Here is a 17,212-nt window from a genome sequence, read left to right as displayed (position 1 = left end):
TCAGCGCTGGGATCACTATTGTTCACCATTTACATAAACGATTTGGACGTGTGAATCAGAAGAACAATTTCAAAGTTTGTCGATAACACCAAATTGGGAGGTAGAGTTAATACTGAGGAAGGCAAAATGCAAGAAGACATTAATAAATTTCAGAATGGGCGTGTAATTGGCAAATGAATTTCACTGTAGATCAGTGTGAGGGGCTGTTTTAATGAATTTCACTATAGATCAGTGTGAGGTGGTGTGTTAATGAATTTCACTATAGGTCAGTGTGAGGTGGTGTGTTAATGAATGCCACAATAGATCAGTGTGAGGTGGTGTGTTAATGAATGTCACTGTAGATCAGTTTGAGGTGGTGTGTTAATAAATTTCACTATAGGTCAGTGTGAGGTTGTGTGTTTTGGTGGGAAGAATAAGGAGGCCACTCACTACTTGGACAAGGGGGTGAAATTGGGTTGCTTTGTGCCTCCCGCGATATTCAGCAGGAGGTTAGCGGCGTAGGTAGTCGGTAGCTCCCCGCGGCACTGCACCGCCGGCAATGACATCATCGCCAAGCGCAGCACCCCGGCTGCAACCTTGGGTTACGACCCCTGACCTATCACCGGGCGATATGTCCGACAGGGTCAGGGGTTGTTTCTGCAGCCGCGGCGATGCCACTTAAAGGGCAGGTGTCGTGCGGCAACTTTTTATTTTGGCTGAATGCCAGCACCTGCCCCCTTCCCCTTTCTTCTTCGGGGTGTCGGCCACAATCGCACAGCCCGGCGCTCCTCTTGATCCGACACCCCACTCCCTGGTGGTCCAGCAGGGCCCAGGTGTGCGCAGTGCTGCGCCCCTCCCCTTTAATCAGGGAGGGAGGTCTGCTATGGCATGATGCTATGTGCTGACGGGCATGGCACTGTGGCATGAAGCGCCGTGAAATTCACTGTTAGCGCCTCAAGAGGGAGGGGAGCGCTTCCAGTAGCACCTTGCCTCCTGCCTGGGGCGCTGCCACTGAATTTAATGCACAGGGGCGCTAACTTTTTCAGGGCGCTAAAATTAGCCCCAGTGACGTTAGCGACCCAAAGAGGGCATCACCGAATTTCCCCCCAAGAGTCTAAATGGGCTGGAGGAACAGAGGGATCCAGGGATACAGATACACAAATCACTAAAAGTAGCAACACAGGTTAATAAGGCCATTAAAATAAAAGCACTGGGGTACATTCCTAAAGGAGCATTCTGTTCCGTGCCTAGGAGCTCTGAACCATGGCTGAGAGTAGCTGGGACACGTTTCTCACACGCCTCGAGATTAACCCGCACGGCAACTTTGCTGTCAGTGAAGAGAGACAAGAAAAACCAAAATGCCGTTTGCCCCTCTCAGTGTGGCCCTGAAGGACAGTGTCCAGGCTGGAGTTCTGTTCCCGCCGTACCATCCTCCCCCAGATTGTCCTTTCTGAGCTCCAGCCAGGTGATGCTAAACACTCAGGTGGGAAAGAAGAAAATCTACAATAATGTGTTTCAAACAAAACTGGTTTATTTGACATCTATCCAGAATATTAAACTCCAGCCCAGTTACAGGGGTTATTAACATCAGCAGAAACAAACCCCAACTGTCAGAATGAACATGGTTCAGTCCTGGATGTGATTAACAGCAGCAGTAACAGCAGAATCCAACCCCTGCAGTCACTTGTGAACTCGCTGGTGTGTCAGCAGGTTGGATGACTGAGTGAATCCATTCCCACACTCAAAGCAGGTGAACGGCCTCTCCCCGGTGTGAATACGCTGGTGTCTCAGTAGGTGGGATGACTGAGTGAATCCCTTCCCACACTCGGAGCAGGTGAACGGCCTCTCTCCAGTGTGAACTCGCTGGTGATTCAGCAGGCTGGATGAATTAGTGAATCCCTTCCCACACTCAAAGCAGGTGAACGGTCTCTCCCGTGTGTGAACACGCTGGTGTGTCAGAAGGTCAGATGACTGAGTGAATCCCTTCCCACACTCAGAGCAGGTGAATGGCCTCTCCCCAGTGTGAACTCGCTGGTGTCTCAGCAGGCTGAATGACTGAGTGAATCCCTTCCCACACTCAGAGCAGGTGAATGGCCTCTCCCCGGTGTGAATACGCTTGTGTCTCGCTAGGCCAAAGGGTTGGCTGAAGCCTCGTCCACACACAGAACACGTGTACGGTTTCTCCCCGCTGTGAATGGTGCTTTTTGCTTCCATGTTCAGAGGCCGGTGAGATTCAGATCCGGCGAGTCGAGTGACTGTCAGATCTTGAAGTGATGTTTGGTTTGAGCTTACCGTCTGTAAATCCTCCCCTTCCATTGCCCTGTAAAATTAACATAAAACAGGGAGCGTGAGAGACAACCCACAGGAAAACAAAGGGAGGTTGTGAAATTCAGCTCAATGAATCTGGTCAATTGTGGGGCCGGCACTAGAAAAAAGTGACCATGAAAGCTGCCGGATTGTCATAAAAACCCAACTGGTTCACTGATGTCCTTCGGGAAGGGAATCCGCCACCTGGTCTGGGCCTACACACAACTCTGGCCTCTATGGGAGGAGAGAGAGAGAGAGAGGGAGAGGTGGGAGTGGGAAGGGGAGGGGGCGAAGGAAAGGAACTTTATACATCTGCAACTCGACCAGAACTTTGATAGAACCTCCAAAACCCGCAACCTCCACCACCTAGAAGGACAAGGGCAGCTGTTGTATGGGAGCACCATCACATCCAAGTTCCCCTCCAAGTCACACATCAGCCTGACTCAGATATATTCATCGTTGCTGGGTCATAATCCTGGAACTCCTTACCGAACAACATTGTGGGAATACCTTCACCACACGGACTGCAGTAGTTCAAGAAGGCGACTCACCACCCCCTTCTCAACGGGAAACTGGGGATTGGCAATATTTGCTGCTCTTGCAAACGACGCCCACATCCAAAGAATGAATTAAAACAAATCTGTAGATGTAAACTGGATTAAAAGCCTGTACAGAAATACTTGTTCCTAAAAGAATACTCTTTTACATTGTACGGACAGTGTCTGTGTAACAACCTAATCTCCCCTAGAATCCACCTCCCTGGACAGTCTCACATTGGAAATTGTTGGGTCCTCCTGGGGTCAGAAGTACTGGGGGTTAAACCCAGCAGCTTCTCCTCCATCTCCACTCCAGCTCAAACTGAAACAGAAACATATAAACATAGAAACACAGAAGATAGGAGCAGGAGTAGGCTATTCGGCCCCTCAAGCCTGCTCCGCCATTCAATGCGATTATGGCTGATCATCCAAATTCAGTACCCGGTCCCTGCTTTCTCCCCATATCCCTTGATCCCTTTAGATTTAAGAAATATATCCGATTCCTTCTTGAATATATATTTAATGTATTGGCCTCTACTGCCTTCTGTGGTAGAGAATTCCACAGGTTCACCACTCTCTGGGTGAAGAAATTCCTCCTAATTTCTGTCCTAAATGGCTTACCCCATATCCTTAGACTGCGACCCCTGGTTCTGGACTCCCCGACCATCAGGAACATCCTTCCTGCATCTAGTCTGTCCAGTCCTGTCAGAATTTTATCAGTTTCAATGAGATCCCCTCTCATTCTTGTAAACTCCAGCGAGTACAAGCCCAATCGTCCCAATCTCTCCTCATACGTCATTCCTGCCATCCCAGGTATCAGCCTGGTGAATCTTCGTTGAACTCTTTCCACGGCAAGAACATCCTTCCTCAGATAAGGCGACCAAAACTGCACACAACACTCAAGCTGTGGTCTCACCAAGGCCCTGTACAACTGCAGCAAGACATCCTTGTTCCTGTACTCAAACCCTCTCGCTACGAAGGCCAACATACCATTTGCCTTCTTAACCGCCTGCTGCACCTGCATGCTTACCTTCAGCGACTGGTGCACAAGGACACCCAGGTCTCATTGCACTTCCCCTTCTCCCAATCTATTGCCATTCAGATAATAATCTGCGTTCCTGTTTTTGCCACCAATGTGGATAACCTCACATTTATCCACGTTATACTGCATCTGCCATGCTTCTGCCCAATCACCCAACCTGTCCAAATCATCCTGTAGTTTCTCGGCATCCTCCTCACAGCACACACGCCCACCCAGCTTTGTGTCGTCTGCAAATTTGGAGATATTACATCTAGTTCCCTTGTCTAGATCATTAATACAGGTAGACTATCCTTTATCCGAACTTCCGAAAACCTAAAACCTCTAAAAACCGAAAGTTTTCTCGTTCAGCGTAAGTCGTGCGCACGACCCCGACCCCCGCCGCCGACCCCCACCCCCGACCCCCCCGCCGACCCCGACCCCCGCGCCGACCCCCACCCCGACCCCCACCCCCGACAAATTTCCCAGTCTTATAAAATACCTTCTGAAATCCAAAATTTTCCAAAAACCGAAACACGGCTGGTCCCGAGGTTTTTGGATAAAGGATAGTCTACCTGTATATATTGTGAATAGCTGGGGTCCAAGGACCAATCCCTGCGGTACCCCACTAGTCACTGCCTGCCACTCGGAAAAAGACCCATTTATTCCAACTCTTTGCTTTCTGTCTGCCAACCAGTTCTCTATCCAAGTCAATACCTTGCCCCCAATCCCAGGTGCCTTAACTTTACACACTAATCTCTTATGCGGGACCTTATCGAAAGCCTTCTGAAAGTCCAAATACACAACATCCACTGGTTCTCCCTTATCTATTTTATATACTAGCTACATCCTCAACAATGAAGCAACAAAAAGACCTACACAGGCAGCCAGGGACCTACCTTCGGTCAGCCTGTAATAAAACTCTTCCCCACAGCCGCTGACTAATGGCGGCCGCAGCACCCACAATTCCCCGCGCCCCAGAAACCGCTCTATGCAACGCGCCGATTTCCCCGCTGAGAGTGCGCATGCTCCCCAGGGCCGTGGGCCATTCTGGGAGCCTGGCTCCTGTCCTTTGTCCAGAGTCGGGCTCGGTGGAAACAGCTGAAGAAACCGGGAAGCGGCGGCTCGGATGGGAGAGGCGCTGCACCCTGGGTTTCCTGGTGCTGGGGCCCTGGCCGCACGTCCACCAGGCCCAGCCGCCCTGATTCTGATTGAGTTTTTGATGAGGTAACAGAGAGGGTTGATGAGGGCAATGTGGTTAACGTGGTGTACATGGATTTCCAAAAGGCGTTCGACAAGTGCCACATTATAGACTTGCCAGCAAAGTTGAAGCCCATAGAATAAAAGGGACAGTGGCAGCATGGATACGAAATTGGCAAAGTGACAGGAAACAGAGAGCAGTGGTGAACGGTTGTTTTTCGGACTGGAGGAAGGTACACAGTGGTGTTCCCCAGGGGTCGGTACTAGGACCACTGCTTTTCTTGATATATATTAATGACTTAGACTTGGGTGTACAGGGCACAATTTCAAAATTTGCAGATGACACAAAACTTGGAAGTATAGTGACCAGTGAGGAGGATAGTGATAGACTTCAAGAAGACATAGACAGGCTGGTGGAATGGGCGGACACATGGCAGATGAAATTTAACGCAGAAAAGTGCGAAGTGATACATTTTGGTAGGAAGAACCAAGTGAGGCAATATAAACTAAAGGGTACAATTCTAAAATGTGTGCATGAACAGAGAGACCTGGGGGTATGTGTGCACAAATCGTTGAAGGTGGCAGGGCAGGTTGAGAAAGTGGTTAAAAAAGCATACGGGATCCTGGGCTTAATAAATAGAGGCATAGAGTCCAAAAGCAAGGAGGTTATGATGAACCTTTATAAAACACTGGTTCGGCCTCAACTGGAGTATTGTGTCCAATTCTGGGCACCGCACTTTATGAAGGATGTGAAGGCCTCAGAGAGGGTGTAGAAAAGATTTACAAGAATGGTTCCAGGGATGAGGGACTTCAGTTAGGTGGATAGACTGGAGAAGCTGGGGTGGTTCTCCTTAGAGCAGAGAGGTTGAGAGGAGATTTGATGGAGGTGTTCAAAATCACGAGGGGTCAGGAGAGAGTAGAGAGAGAGAAACTGTTCCCATTGGCGGAAGGGTTGAGAACCAGAGGACACAGATTTAAGGTGATTGGCAGAAGAACCAAAGGCGACATGAGGAAAAACTTTTTTACGCAGCGAGTGGTTAGGATCTGGAATGCACTGCCTGAAAGGGTGGTGGAGGCAGATTCAATCACCGCTTTCAAAAGGGAATTGGATAAGTGCCTGAAGTAAAGAAATTTGCAGGGTTACGGGGAAAGGGCGGGGAGTGGGACTAGCTGAAGTGGTCTTGCAGAGAGCCGGCATGGGCTCGACGGGCTGAATGGCCTCCTTCTGTGCTGTAACCATTCTATGATTCTATAAAATATTAGAAAGTTTGTTCCACAGAAGCACAGGGTTTATCTGCTTTTATTGATGAATTTAAAAAGTCTCTATTAAAACCTGAGCCAGTGTGTTGTGGGCCAAAGAGCCTTGTGTCCAATGAGGGGAATAAAGGCCCACAGCCTCCCCTGGCCCCGGGCCCTGAACAAGGGACTGGAGAAACTCGCTGCCCTGCGGATCAGACAATCAGCCGGCGCTAGTCCCGCCCCTCGAGCTCCCCGATTGGTTGGAGGACCCGCCGCCGGCTCGCTCCTCCAGCCCCGCCCCGCTCGCTCCCGATTGGCCGGAAGCTCCCGTCAATCAGGCCGCGAGCCCAGGTCATGTGTCCCCGAGGAGATCACGTGCTCCGTCCAACTGCCGCCGCTCGGTCCGGGGCCTTGCCGACTCAGGTTTTTCTATTTCTCTTTATTCTCTCCCGATCCACCCCCCCCCCACCCCACCCCACCCCGCGCAATTCTCCACCCAATCGGAGCGGAGAAAACTCACTTTGCGTCACCGATCGCGACTCTGGAACCGACACCAAGGCCTTTCCCCGGAATGGCCCGCGCCGACTCCGTCCGGCAGGATCCGAGTGCGCAGGCGCAGCCCCGTGTGGGTGAGGGGGGGTTGGTGTCCTCTGGGCATGCGTGGTTGTTGCCCTTCATGACCGGGAGGGGTCGCTGTGCCGGACTCGGCCCAAACCGCCGCCCCGTGTGCGCATGCATGGATGCTCGGCTGTCAATCAGCCAGAAGAGGGCGCTGGTGAGACCAATGACGTAAGAAAGACTTGCATTTCTATAGCGCCTTTCACCACCACTGGACGTCCCAAAGCGCTTTACAGCCAATGAGGTAGAATCACTGTTGTAATGTAGGAAACGCAACAGCCAATTAGCGCACAGCAAGCTCCCACAAACAGCAATCTGATAATGACCAGATAATGTGTTTTTTGTTATGTTGATTGAGGGATAAACACGTTGGCTAGGACACCAGGGATAACTCCCCTGCTCTTATTCAAATAGTGCCATAGGATCGTTGACGTCCACCTGAGAGCGCAGATGGGGCCTCGGTTTAACGTCTCCTCCAAAAAACAGCACCTCCAACAGTGCCGCACTCCCTCAGCACTGCACTGGAGTGTCAGCCTAGATTTTTGTGCTCAAGTATCTGGAGTGGGACTTGAACCCACAACTTTCTGACTCAGAGGCGAGAGTGCTACCCACTGAGCCACTGGCTGACGCTAAAGAACAAGCAGTTCTGACAAAAGGTCATCGACCTGAAACGTTAACTCTGTTTCTCTCTCCACAGACGCTGCCTGACCTGCTGAGTATTTCCAGCATTTTCTGTTTTTGTTAAAGGAACGAGGGAGTGATTGCTGACAGGAAGAATGTTGGGTCGTCCTGCGCATGCGCACCTCCCTGATGGCTGAGGCGAAACACCGACTCGCCCCCACCTGAGCCGCTCACATGTACCAGATGTTGTGGCTTCGTAAGCGCGCCCGATGTTCCAACCACGGGGTTTTCTGCGCTGAGCATGCGCATTGCGGACCGATCGGGACGGGTGATTGTAGAGCAGGAGGGAGAGCGTGGGGGCCATGAGCACATGCGCGGGACTCAGAGTCAACAGAGCGCTTTCTGCAGCGCCGGGGGCTTGTGGGTATTACAGCCGCCATTACTGCTGATCCTTTCAACCAACCTGTGCAGCAGCTGGGGCCTGAAAATCAGCTTCACTGCCCCTAGGTTCGGAAAGGGGAAAATTAAACAACGGTTTGCCTCTGATCCTTTTCTGAACTCGATTTACAGGGTTATAGAAGTGGAGCAGTTACAGGCGGGAAGCTCAGACAAAACATCACGTCAAAATCTGACAGAGTCGCTCGATTCATCAGGACCTGAATATCATCGGCCTTTGCACATGGAAGGAGAAAGCAGCGATGACAAACCGCACGTGTTCAGTGTGTAGACACGGATTCAGCCAATCGCCTGACCTGGTGAGACACGTGCACCGTCACACCGGGGAGAAACCGGGTAAAGGTGGGGACGGTGGGAAGGGAGTCAGTTCCCCGTCTGCATTGGAAGTTCAACGGCGCAGTCACACCAGGGACAGTCCATTCACCTACTCCGTGTGGGGAAAGGGATTTGTTTGTTCATCCCACCTGCAAACACACCAGCGAGTTCACACTGGGGAGAGACCATTTCAATGTCCTGACTGTGGGAAGAGCTTTAAAAGCCCCGGGCATCTGAAGCGACACCAGCTTGTTCACACTGATGAGAGGCCATTTACATGTTCTGACTGTGGGAAGAGCTTTAAAAGCCCCGGGGATCTGAAGGGACACCAGTGCCTCCACACTGTGGAGAGGCCATTCACCTGCTCCGTGTGTGGGAAGGGATTCTTGCAGTCCTCCACCCTGCTGACACATCAGCTTGTTCACACTGATGAAAGGCCATTTAAATGTTCTCACTGTGGGAAGAGCTTTAAAATCCCCCAGGAGCTCAAGCAACACCAGTGAGTTCACACTGGGGAGAGGGCATTCACCTGCTTCGTGTGTGGGAAGGGATTCACTCAGTTATCCACCCTGCAGACACACCAGCGAGTTCACACTGATGAGAGACCCTTTAAATGTTCTGACTTGTGGGAAAAGCTATAAAAGCCCTGGGGAGCTGAAGAGACACCGGCTCCTACACGCTGGGGAGAGGCCGTTCACCTGATCCGTGTGTGGGAAGGGATTCGCTCGGTCCTCCAACCTGCTGGCCCATCAGCGAGTTCACACTCGAGAGAACCCCTTTAAATGTTCTGGCTGTGGGAAAAGCTTTAAAAGCTCCAGGGAGCTGAAGAGACATCGGCTCCTATACACTGGTGAGAGACCGTTCACCTGCTCTGTGTGGGGGAACGGATTCACTCAGTCATCCACCCTCCTCACACCAGCTTGTTCACACTGACGAGAGACCCTTTAAATGTTCTGACTTGTGGGAAGAGCAATAAAAGCTCTAAGAGCCTTAAGGGACACCAGCGTGTTCACACTGATCATCAAATCTAACAGCACAGAAGGAGGTGATTCGGCCCATCGAGTCTGTGCCGGCTCTTTGAAAGAGCTGTCCAATTTAGTCCCACACCCCAGCTTTATCCCCAGAACTCTGCAAACTAGTCCTCTTCAAGGACATGTCCAATTACTGTTTGAAAGTTCCTGTGGAACCTGATTCCAGCATCCTTTCAGATGGTGCGTTCCAGACCTTAACAACCCTCTGTGTGAAAACAATTCTCCTCATTTCCCTCTAGTTCTTTTAGCAACTATTTTAAATCTGTGACCTTTGGTTACCGACCCACTTGCCAGAGTGAACAGTTTCTCCCTACTTGCTCGATCAAAACCCCTCATCATTTTGAACACCTCTATTAGGTCTCCTCTTAACCTTCTCTGCTCTAAGGGGAACAATCCCAGCTTCTCCAATCTCACCACATAACTGAAGTCCCTCATCCCTGGTACCATCCTGGTCAACCTCCTCTGCACCCTCTCCAAGGCCTTGACATCCTTCCTAAAGTGTGGTGCCCAGAACTGTACACAAGACTCCAGCTGAGGCCAAAACCCTGCAGCTGTACAACACCCTGGTTAGACCACACCTGGAGCACTGTGAGCAGTTCTGGGCACCACACCTTAGGAAGGATATATTGGCCTTGGAGGGAGTGCAGCGTAGGTTTACCAGAATGATGCCCGGACTTCAAGGGTTAAGTTACGAGGAGGGATTACACAAATTAGGGTTGTATTCCCTGGAATTTAGAAGGTTAAGGTGTGATCTGATCGAAGTTTTCAGGATATTAAAGGGAAACAGATAGGGTAGATAGAGAGAAACTATTTCTGCTGGTTGGGGATTCTCGGACTGGGGGCATAGTCTAAAAATTAGAGCCAGACCTTTCAGGAGTGAAATTAGGAAACACTTCTACACACAAAGGATGGTAGAAGTTTGGAACTCTCTTCTGCAAACGGCAATTGATGCGAGATCAATTGTTAATTTTCAATCTGAGATTGATAGGTTTTTGTTACCCAAAGGTATTAAGGGATATGGGCCAAAGGCAGGTGTATGGAGTTAGATCACAGATCAGCCATGATCTCATTGAAAGGCGGAACAGGTTCGAGGGGCTGAATGGCCTCCTCCTGTCCTGATACAAAGATGGGTGGGAAAGCAAGTTGTGCAGAGGACTCAAAGAACCTGCAAAGGGATATAGACAGGCTAAGTGAGTGGGCAAACATTTGGCAGATGGAGTATAATGTGGGAAAGTGCGAGGTTATACACTTTGGCAGGAAAAATAAAAAAACAAATTATTATTTAAATGGAGAGAGATTACAAAATGCTACAGTTCAGAGGGACCTGGGGGTCCTTGTGTATGAAACACAAAAAGTTACCATGCAGGTACAGCAAGTAATCAAAAAGGCAAATGGGATGTTGGCCTTTATTTCAAGGGGGTTGGAGTATAAAAGCAGGGAAGTCCTGCTACAACTGTACAGGGTATTGGTGAGACCACACCTGGAGTACTGCGTACAGTTTTGGTCTCCTTATTTAAGGAAGGATATACTTGCATTGGAGGCAGTTCAGAGACGATTCACGAGGTTGATTCCAGAGATGAAGGGGTTAACTTATGAAGAAAGGTTGAGCAGGCTGGGCCTATACTCATTGGAATTTAGAAGAATGAGGGGTGATCTTATTGAAACATATAAGATACTGAGGGGGCTCGACAAGGTAGATGCAGAGAGGATGTTTCCCCTCGTGGGGAAATCTAGAACGCAGGGGCACAGATTTAGAATAAAGGGTCGCCCTTTTAGAACTGAGATGAGGAGGAATTTCTTCTCTCAGAGGGTCGTAAATCTGTGGAATTCTCTGCCACAGAGAGCTGTGCAGGCTGGGTCATTAAATACATTTAAGGTGGAGATAGACACATTTTTGCAAGATATGGGAGTGAAGGGTTATGGGGAGCGAGCAGGGAAGTGGCTTTGAGCCCAAGATCAGCCATGATCTTACTGAATGGCGGAACAGGCTCGAGGGGCTGAATGGCCTCCTCCTGTCCTATGTTCCTAACTAGTGATTTGTAAAGGTTTAGTGTAACTTCCTTGTTTTTGTATTCAATGGCCCTATTTACAAAGCCAAGTATCCCATACGCTTTCTGAAACCTCACCAACTTGCCGTGGCACTTTCAAAGATTTGTGAATATGGACCCCCAGGTCCCTCTGCTCTTGCACCCCCTCAAAATAGTCCCATTTAGATTATACGGCCTCTCCCTGTTGTTTCTCCCAAAGTGCATCACTTCACACTTATCCTCATTTAATTTCATCTGCCTTGTGTCTGCTCATTTCACAGTCTGTCTCTGTCCTCCTGAAGTCTGCTACGACTATGCTCACTATTTACTACGTTGCCAAGTTTTGTATCATCTGCAAACTTTGAAATTGTACACCTATACCCAAGTCCAGGTCAGTTATATATAACAAGAAAAGCAATGGTCCTAATTCTGCCCCCTGGGGGAACCCACTGCATACTTCCCTCCAGTCAGAAAATCATCCCTCAGCACTGCTCACTGCCTCCTCTCCCTTAGCCAATTAGCAGGAGTGGGCCATTCGGCCCCTCGAGCCTGCTCCACCATTCAATAAGATCATGGCTGATCATCGATCTCCATATCCCTTGATTCCCCCAGAGTCCAACAATCTATCGATCTCAGCCTTGAATATACTCAAAGACTCAGCATTCACAGCCCTCTGGGGCAGAGAATTACAAAGATTCACAACCCTCTGAGTGAAGAAATTCCTCCTCATCTCAGTCTTAAATGGCCGACCCCTTCTCCTGAGACTATGCCCCCTAGTTCTAGACACTCCAGCCAGGGGAAACAACCTCGCAGCATCTACCCTGTCAATCCCCTTCAGAATCTTGTATGTTTCAATGAGATCACCTCTCATTCTTCTAAACTCCAGAGAGTATCGGCCCATTCTACACAATCTCTCATCATCGGACAGCCCTCTCATCCCAGGAATCAATCTAGTGAACCTTCGTTGTACCGCCTCCAAGGCAAGTATATCCTTCCTTAGATAAGGAGACCAAAACTGTGCCCAGTACTCCAGGTGTGGTCTCACCAAGGCCCTGTACAATTGGAGCAAGACTTCCTTACTCTCATACTCCAACCCCCTTGCAATAAAGGCCAACATGCCACTTGCCTTCCTTATTGCTTGCTGTACCTGCACGCTAGCTTTCTGTGTTTCTTGCACGAGGACACCCAAATCTTTCTGAACACCAACATTTGAAAGTTTCTCACCATTTAAAAAAGATTCTGTTTTTCTATTCTTCCTACCAAAGTGAATAACCTCACATTTCCCCACATTACACTCCATCTGCCACCTTACTGCCCACTCACTGAGTCTATCTATATCCCTTTGCAGAGTCTTTGTGTTCTCCTCACCGCTTACCGTCCCACCTAGCTTTGTATCATCAGCAAACTTGGATACATTACACTCGGTCCCTTCATCTAGGCCATTAATATAGATTGTAAATAGCTGAGGCCCCAACACTGATCCTTGCGGCACCCCACTAGTTACAGCCTGCCAACCTGAAAAAGGTCGGTTTATCCCTACTCTCTGTTTTCTGCCTGTTAACCAATCCTCTATCCATGCTACTATATTACCCCCAACCCCGTGAGCCCTAATCTTGTGTAATAATATTTTATGTGGCACCTTGTCGAATGCCTTTTGGAAATCCAAATATACATCCACTGGTTCCCCTTTATATACCCTGCTAGTTACATCCTCAAATAACTCTAATAAATTTGTCAAACACCATTTCCCTTTCATAAAACCATGTTGACTCAGCCTAACCATGTTATGATTTTTCTAAGTGCCCTGATACAACTTCCGTAACAATGGATTCCAGCATTTTCCCAACGACTGATGTCAGGCTAACTGGCCTGTCGTTCCCTGTTTTTTCTCTCCCTCCTTTCTTAAATAGCGGTGTTACATTTGCGACCTTCCAATCCGCTGGGACCGTTCTAGAATCTCGAGAATCTCGGAAACTTTCAAAGATCAAAACCAATGCATCCACTATCTCTTCAGCGACCTCTTAGAACCCTAGGATGTAGGCCATAGAAACATAGAAGAGAGGAGCAGGAGTCGGCCCATTCGGCCCCTCGAGCCTGCTCCGCCATTCAATGAGATCATCGCTGATCATCCAAATTCAGTACTCTGTCCCTGCCTTCTCTCCATATCCCTTGATCCCTTTAGCCTGAAGAAATATATCCAACTCCTTCTTGAATATATTTAATGAACTGGCCTCCACCGCCCTCTGTGGTAGAGAATTCCACAGGTTCACCACTCTCTGGGTGAAGAAATCCCTCCCCATCTCTGTCCTAAATGGCCTACCCCTTATCCTTAGACTGTGACCCCTGGTTCTGGACTCCCCGACCATCAGGAACATCCTTCCTGCATCTAGTCTGTCTAGTCCTGTTAGAATTTTATAAGTTTCAATGAGATCCCCTCTCAATCTTCTAAACTCCAGCGAGTATAAGCCCAATCGACCCAATCTCTCCTCATACGTCATTCCTGCCATCCCAGGTATCAGCCTGGTGAATCTTCGCTGCACTCCCTCCATGGCAAGAACATCCTTCCTCAGATAAGGCGACCAAAGCTGCGCACAATACTCAAGGTGTGGTCTCACCAAGGCCCTGTACAACTGCAGCAAGACATCCTTGTTCCTGTACTCAAATCCTCTCGCTATGAAGGCCAACATACCATTTGCCTTCTTCACCGCCTGCTGCACCTGCATGCTTACCTTCAGCGACTGGTGCACAAGGACACCCAGGTCTCGTTGCACTTCCCCTTCTCCCAATCTATTGCCATTCAGGTAATAATCTGCCTTCCTGTTTTTACCACCAAAGTGGATAACCTCGCATTTATCCACATTATATTGCATCTGCCATGCTTCCGCCCAATCACCCAACCTGTCCAGATCATACTGGATTTTCAGGGCATCCTCCTCACAGCACACTCTCCCACCCAGCTTTGTGTCATCTGCAAATTTTGAGATATTACATCCAATTCCCTCGTCTAGATCATTAATATATAGTCAATAGCTGGGGTCCTTGGACAGATCCCTGTGGTACCCCACTAGTCACTGCCTGCCACTCGGAGAACGACCCGTTTATTCCGACTCTTTGCTTTCTGTCTGCCAACCGGTTCTCTATCCAAGTCAATACCTTGCCCCCAATCCCATGTGCCTTAACTTTGCACGCTAGTCTCTCATGCAGGACCTTATCAAAAGCTTTCTGAAAGTCCAAATAGACCACATCCACTGGTTCTCCCTTATCTAGTTTACCAGTTACATCCTCAAAAAATTCCAGTAGATTAGTCAAGCAGAATTAACTTTTCGTAAATCCATGTTGACTTTGTCCGATCCTGTCACTGTTTTCCAAGTGTTCTGCTATTACATCCTTTATAATGGACTCTAGCATTTTCCCCACTACCGATGTCAGGCTCACCGGTGTCTAATTCCCCATTTTTTCTCTACCACCTTTTTTGAATAGTGGGGTAACATTAGCTACCCTCCAATCCATGGGAACTGTTCCAGAGTCTAGCGAATTCTGGAAGATGACCAGTAATGCATCTACCATCATTAGGGCCACTTCCTTAAGTACCCTCGGATGTAGATTATCAGGCCCTGGGGATTTATCGGCCTTTAATCCCATCAATTTCCCCAACACCATTTCCCTACCAATACTGATTTCTTTCAGTTCCTCCCTCTCATCAGACCCTATGTCCCCCGACATCTCTGGGAGGTTATTTGTGTCCTCCTTTGTGAAGACAGAATCAAAATATGTATTTAATTGGTCCGCCATTTCTTTGTTCCCCATTATAAATTCCCCTGATTCTGACTGCAAGGGACCTACGCTTGACTTCACCAATCTTTTTCTCTTCACATATCTATAAAAGCTTTTACAGTCAGCTTTTATGTTCCCTGCAAGCTTACTCTCATACTCTATTTCCCCTCTCTTAATTAATCCCTTTGTCCTCCTTTGTTGAATCCTAAACTGCTCCCAATCCTCAGGTTTACTACTTTTTCTGGCCAATTTATATGTCCTTTCGTTGGATCTTATGCTATCCCTAATTTCCCTCATTAGCCATGGTTGAGTCACCTTTTTTGTTTTATTTTTATGCCAAACTGGGATGAACAAATTCTGTCGTTCATCCATGCGATCTTTGAATGTTTGCCATTGCCTATCCACCGTCAACCCTTTGAGTGACATTCCCCAATCAATCCTACCCAACTCGCGCCTCATACCATCGTAGTCTCCTTTATTTAAATTCAGGACCCTAGTCTCTGAGTCAACTATATCACTCTCCATCTTAATGAAGAATTCTATCATATTATGATCGCTCCGACCCAAGGAGCCTTGCACAGCAAGATTGCTAATTAATCCTTTCTCATTAAATAATACCCAGTCTAAAATGGCCTGATCCCGAGTTGGCTCCTCGACATATTGGTCCAGGAAACCATCCAGTATTCACTCCAGGAATTCCTCCTCCACAGTATTGTTACTAATTTGGTTAGCCCAATCTATATGTAGATTAACGTCACCCATAATAACTGCAGTGCCCTTATTGCACGCGTCTCTAATTTCCCGTTTAATGCCATCCCTGACCTCCGCATTACTGTTTGGGGGTCTGTACACCACTCCCACTAACATTTTCTGCCCCCATGGCATTTCTCATTTCTACCCATACAGATTCCACATCATCAGAGCTAATATCCTTCCTTACAAATGTGTTAATCCCCTCTTTAACCAGCAATGCTACCCCACCTCCTTTTCCTTTTTGCCTATCTTTCCTGAATATTGAATACCCCTGGATGTTGAGTTCCCAGCCCTGGTCACCCTGGAGCCATGTTTCCGTAATCTCAATCATATCGTATTCATTTACCTCTATTTCCGCAGCTAATTCATCCACCTTATTTCGAATGCTCCTCCCATTAAGACACAAAACCTTCAGGCTTGTTTTTTTAATGCTCTTTGACCTTTTAGAATTATTTACTGTGGCCATGTTTGGTTTAAACACTTGATTTCTCTGTCTGCCCACTTTGTTTTTCTCCTTCTTGTCTTTTGCTTCTATCCTTGTTTCCCTTTCCTCTGTCTCCCTGCTCAGGTTCCCAAACCCCTGCCATTTTAGTTTAAATCCTCCCCAACAGCACTAGCAAACACTCCCCCAAGGACATTGGTCCCGGTCCTGTCAGGTGCAGACCGTCCGGTTTGTACTGGTCACCCGTCCCCCAGAACCGGTTCCAATGTCCCAGGAATTTGAATCCCTCCCCCTTGCACCATTCCTCTAGCCACATATTCGTATGAAATATCCTTCTATTGCTACTCTGACTAGCACGTGGCACTGGTAGCAATCCTGAGATTACTACCTTTGAGGTCCTATTTTTTAATTAACTCCTAACTCCCTATATTCAGCTTTTAGGACCTCATCCCGTTTATCACCTATATCGTTGGCACCTATATGCACCACGACAACTGGCTGCTCACCCTCCTCCTCCAGAATGCTCTGCAGCCGCTCCGAGACATCCTTGACCCTTGCACCAGGGAGGCAACACACCATCCTGGAGTCTCGTTTGCAGCCGCAGATATGCCTATCTATTCCCCTTACAATAGAATCCCCTATTACTAAAGCTCTACCCCTCTTTTTCCTCCCGTCCTGTGCAGCAGAACCACCCCTGGTGCCAGGAAGTTGGCTGCTGCTGCTTTCCTCTGGTAAGCCATCCCCCCCAACAGTATCCAAAGTGGTATATCTGTTTGAGAGGGGGATGACCCCAGGGGACTCCTGCACTACCTGCCTGCGCCTACTACTCTGCCTGGTGGTCACCCATTCCCTTTCTGCCTGTGCAACCTTCACCTGCGGTGTGATCAACTGGTTAA

The 17,212-nt window shown here is 48.6% G+C and overlaps 1 protein-coding gene across 1 annotated transcript in view; it reads right to left on the bottom strand.

Annotated features, from left to right (window-relative positions):
* Positions 1–1,594: 1,594 nt before the first annotated feature.
* LOC147091935 (uncharacterized) overlaps positions 1,595–17,212 on the bottom strand; it is a 162,128-nt gene continuing 146,510 nt past the window's right edge. The window contains exon 6 of the mRNA XM_085976645.1: positions 1,595–2,299. Coding sequence (XP_085832771.1) covers positions 1,660–2,299 — 640 coding nt within the window. The 3' untranslated portion in view covers positions 1,595–1,659. The remainder of the gene's footprint in view (positions 2,300–17,212) is intronic.

The sequence above is a fragment of the Somniosus microcephalus genome, unplaced genomic scaffold, assembly GCF_052327205.1.
Source record: "Somniosus microcephalus isolate GS21.2 unplaced genomic scaffold, FLI_Smic_1.0 unresolved_chr3, whole genome shotgun sequence".
Classification (NCBI taxonomy): domain Eukaryota; kingdom Metazoa; phylum Chordata; class Chondrichthyes; order Squaliformes; family Somniosidae; genus Somniosus; species Somniosus microcephalus.
Note: the sequence above shows the minus strand (reverse complement) of the source record. Positions and strands in the feature narration are given on the sequence as shown.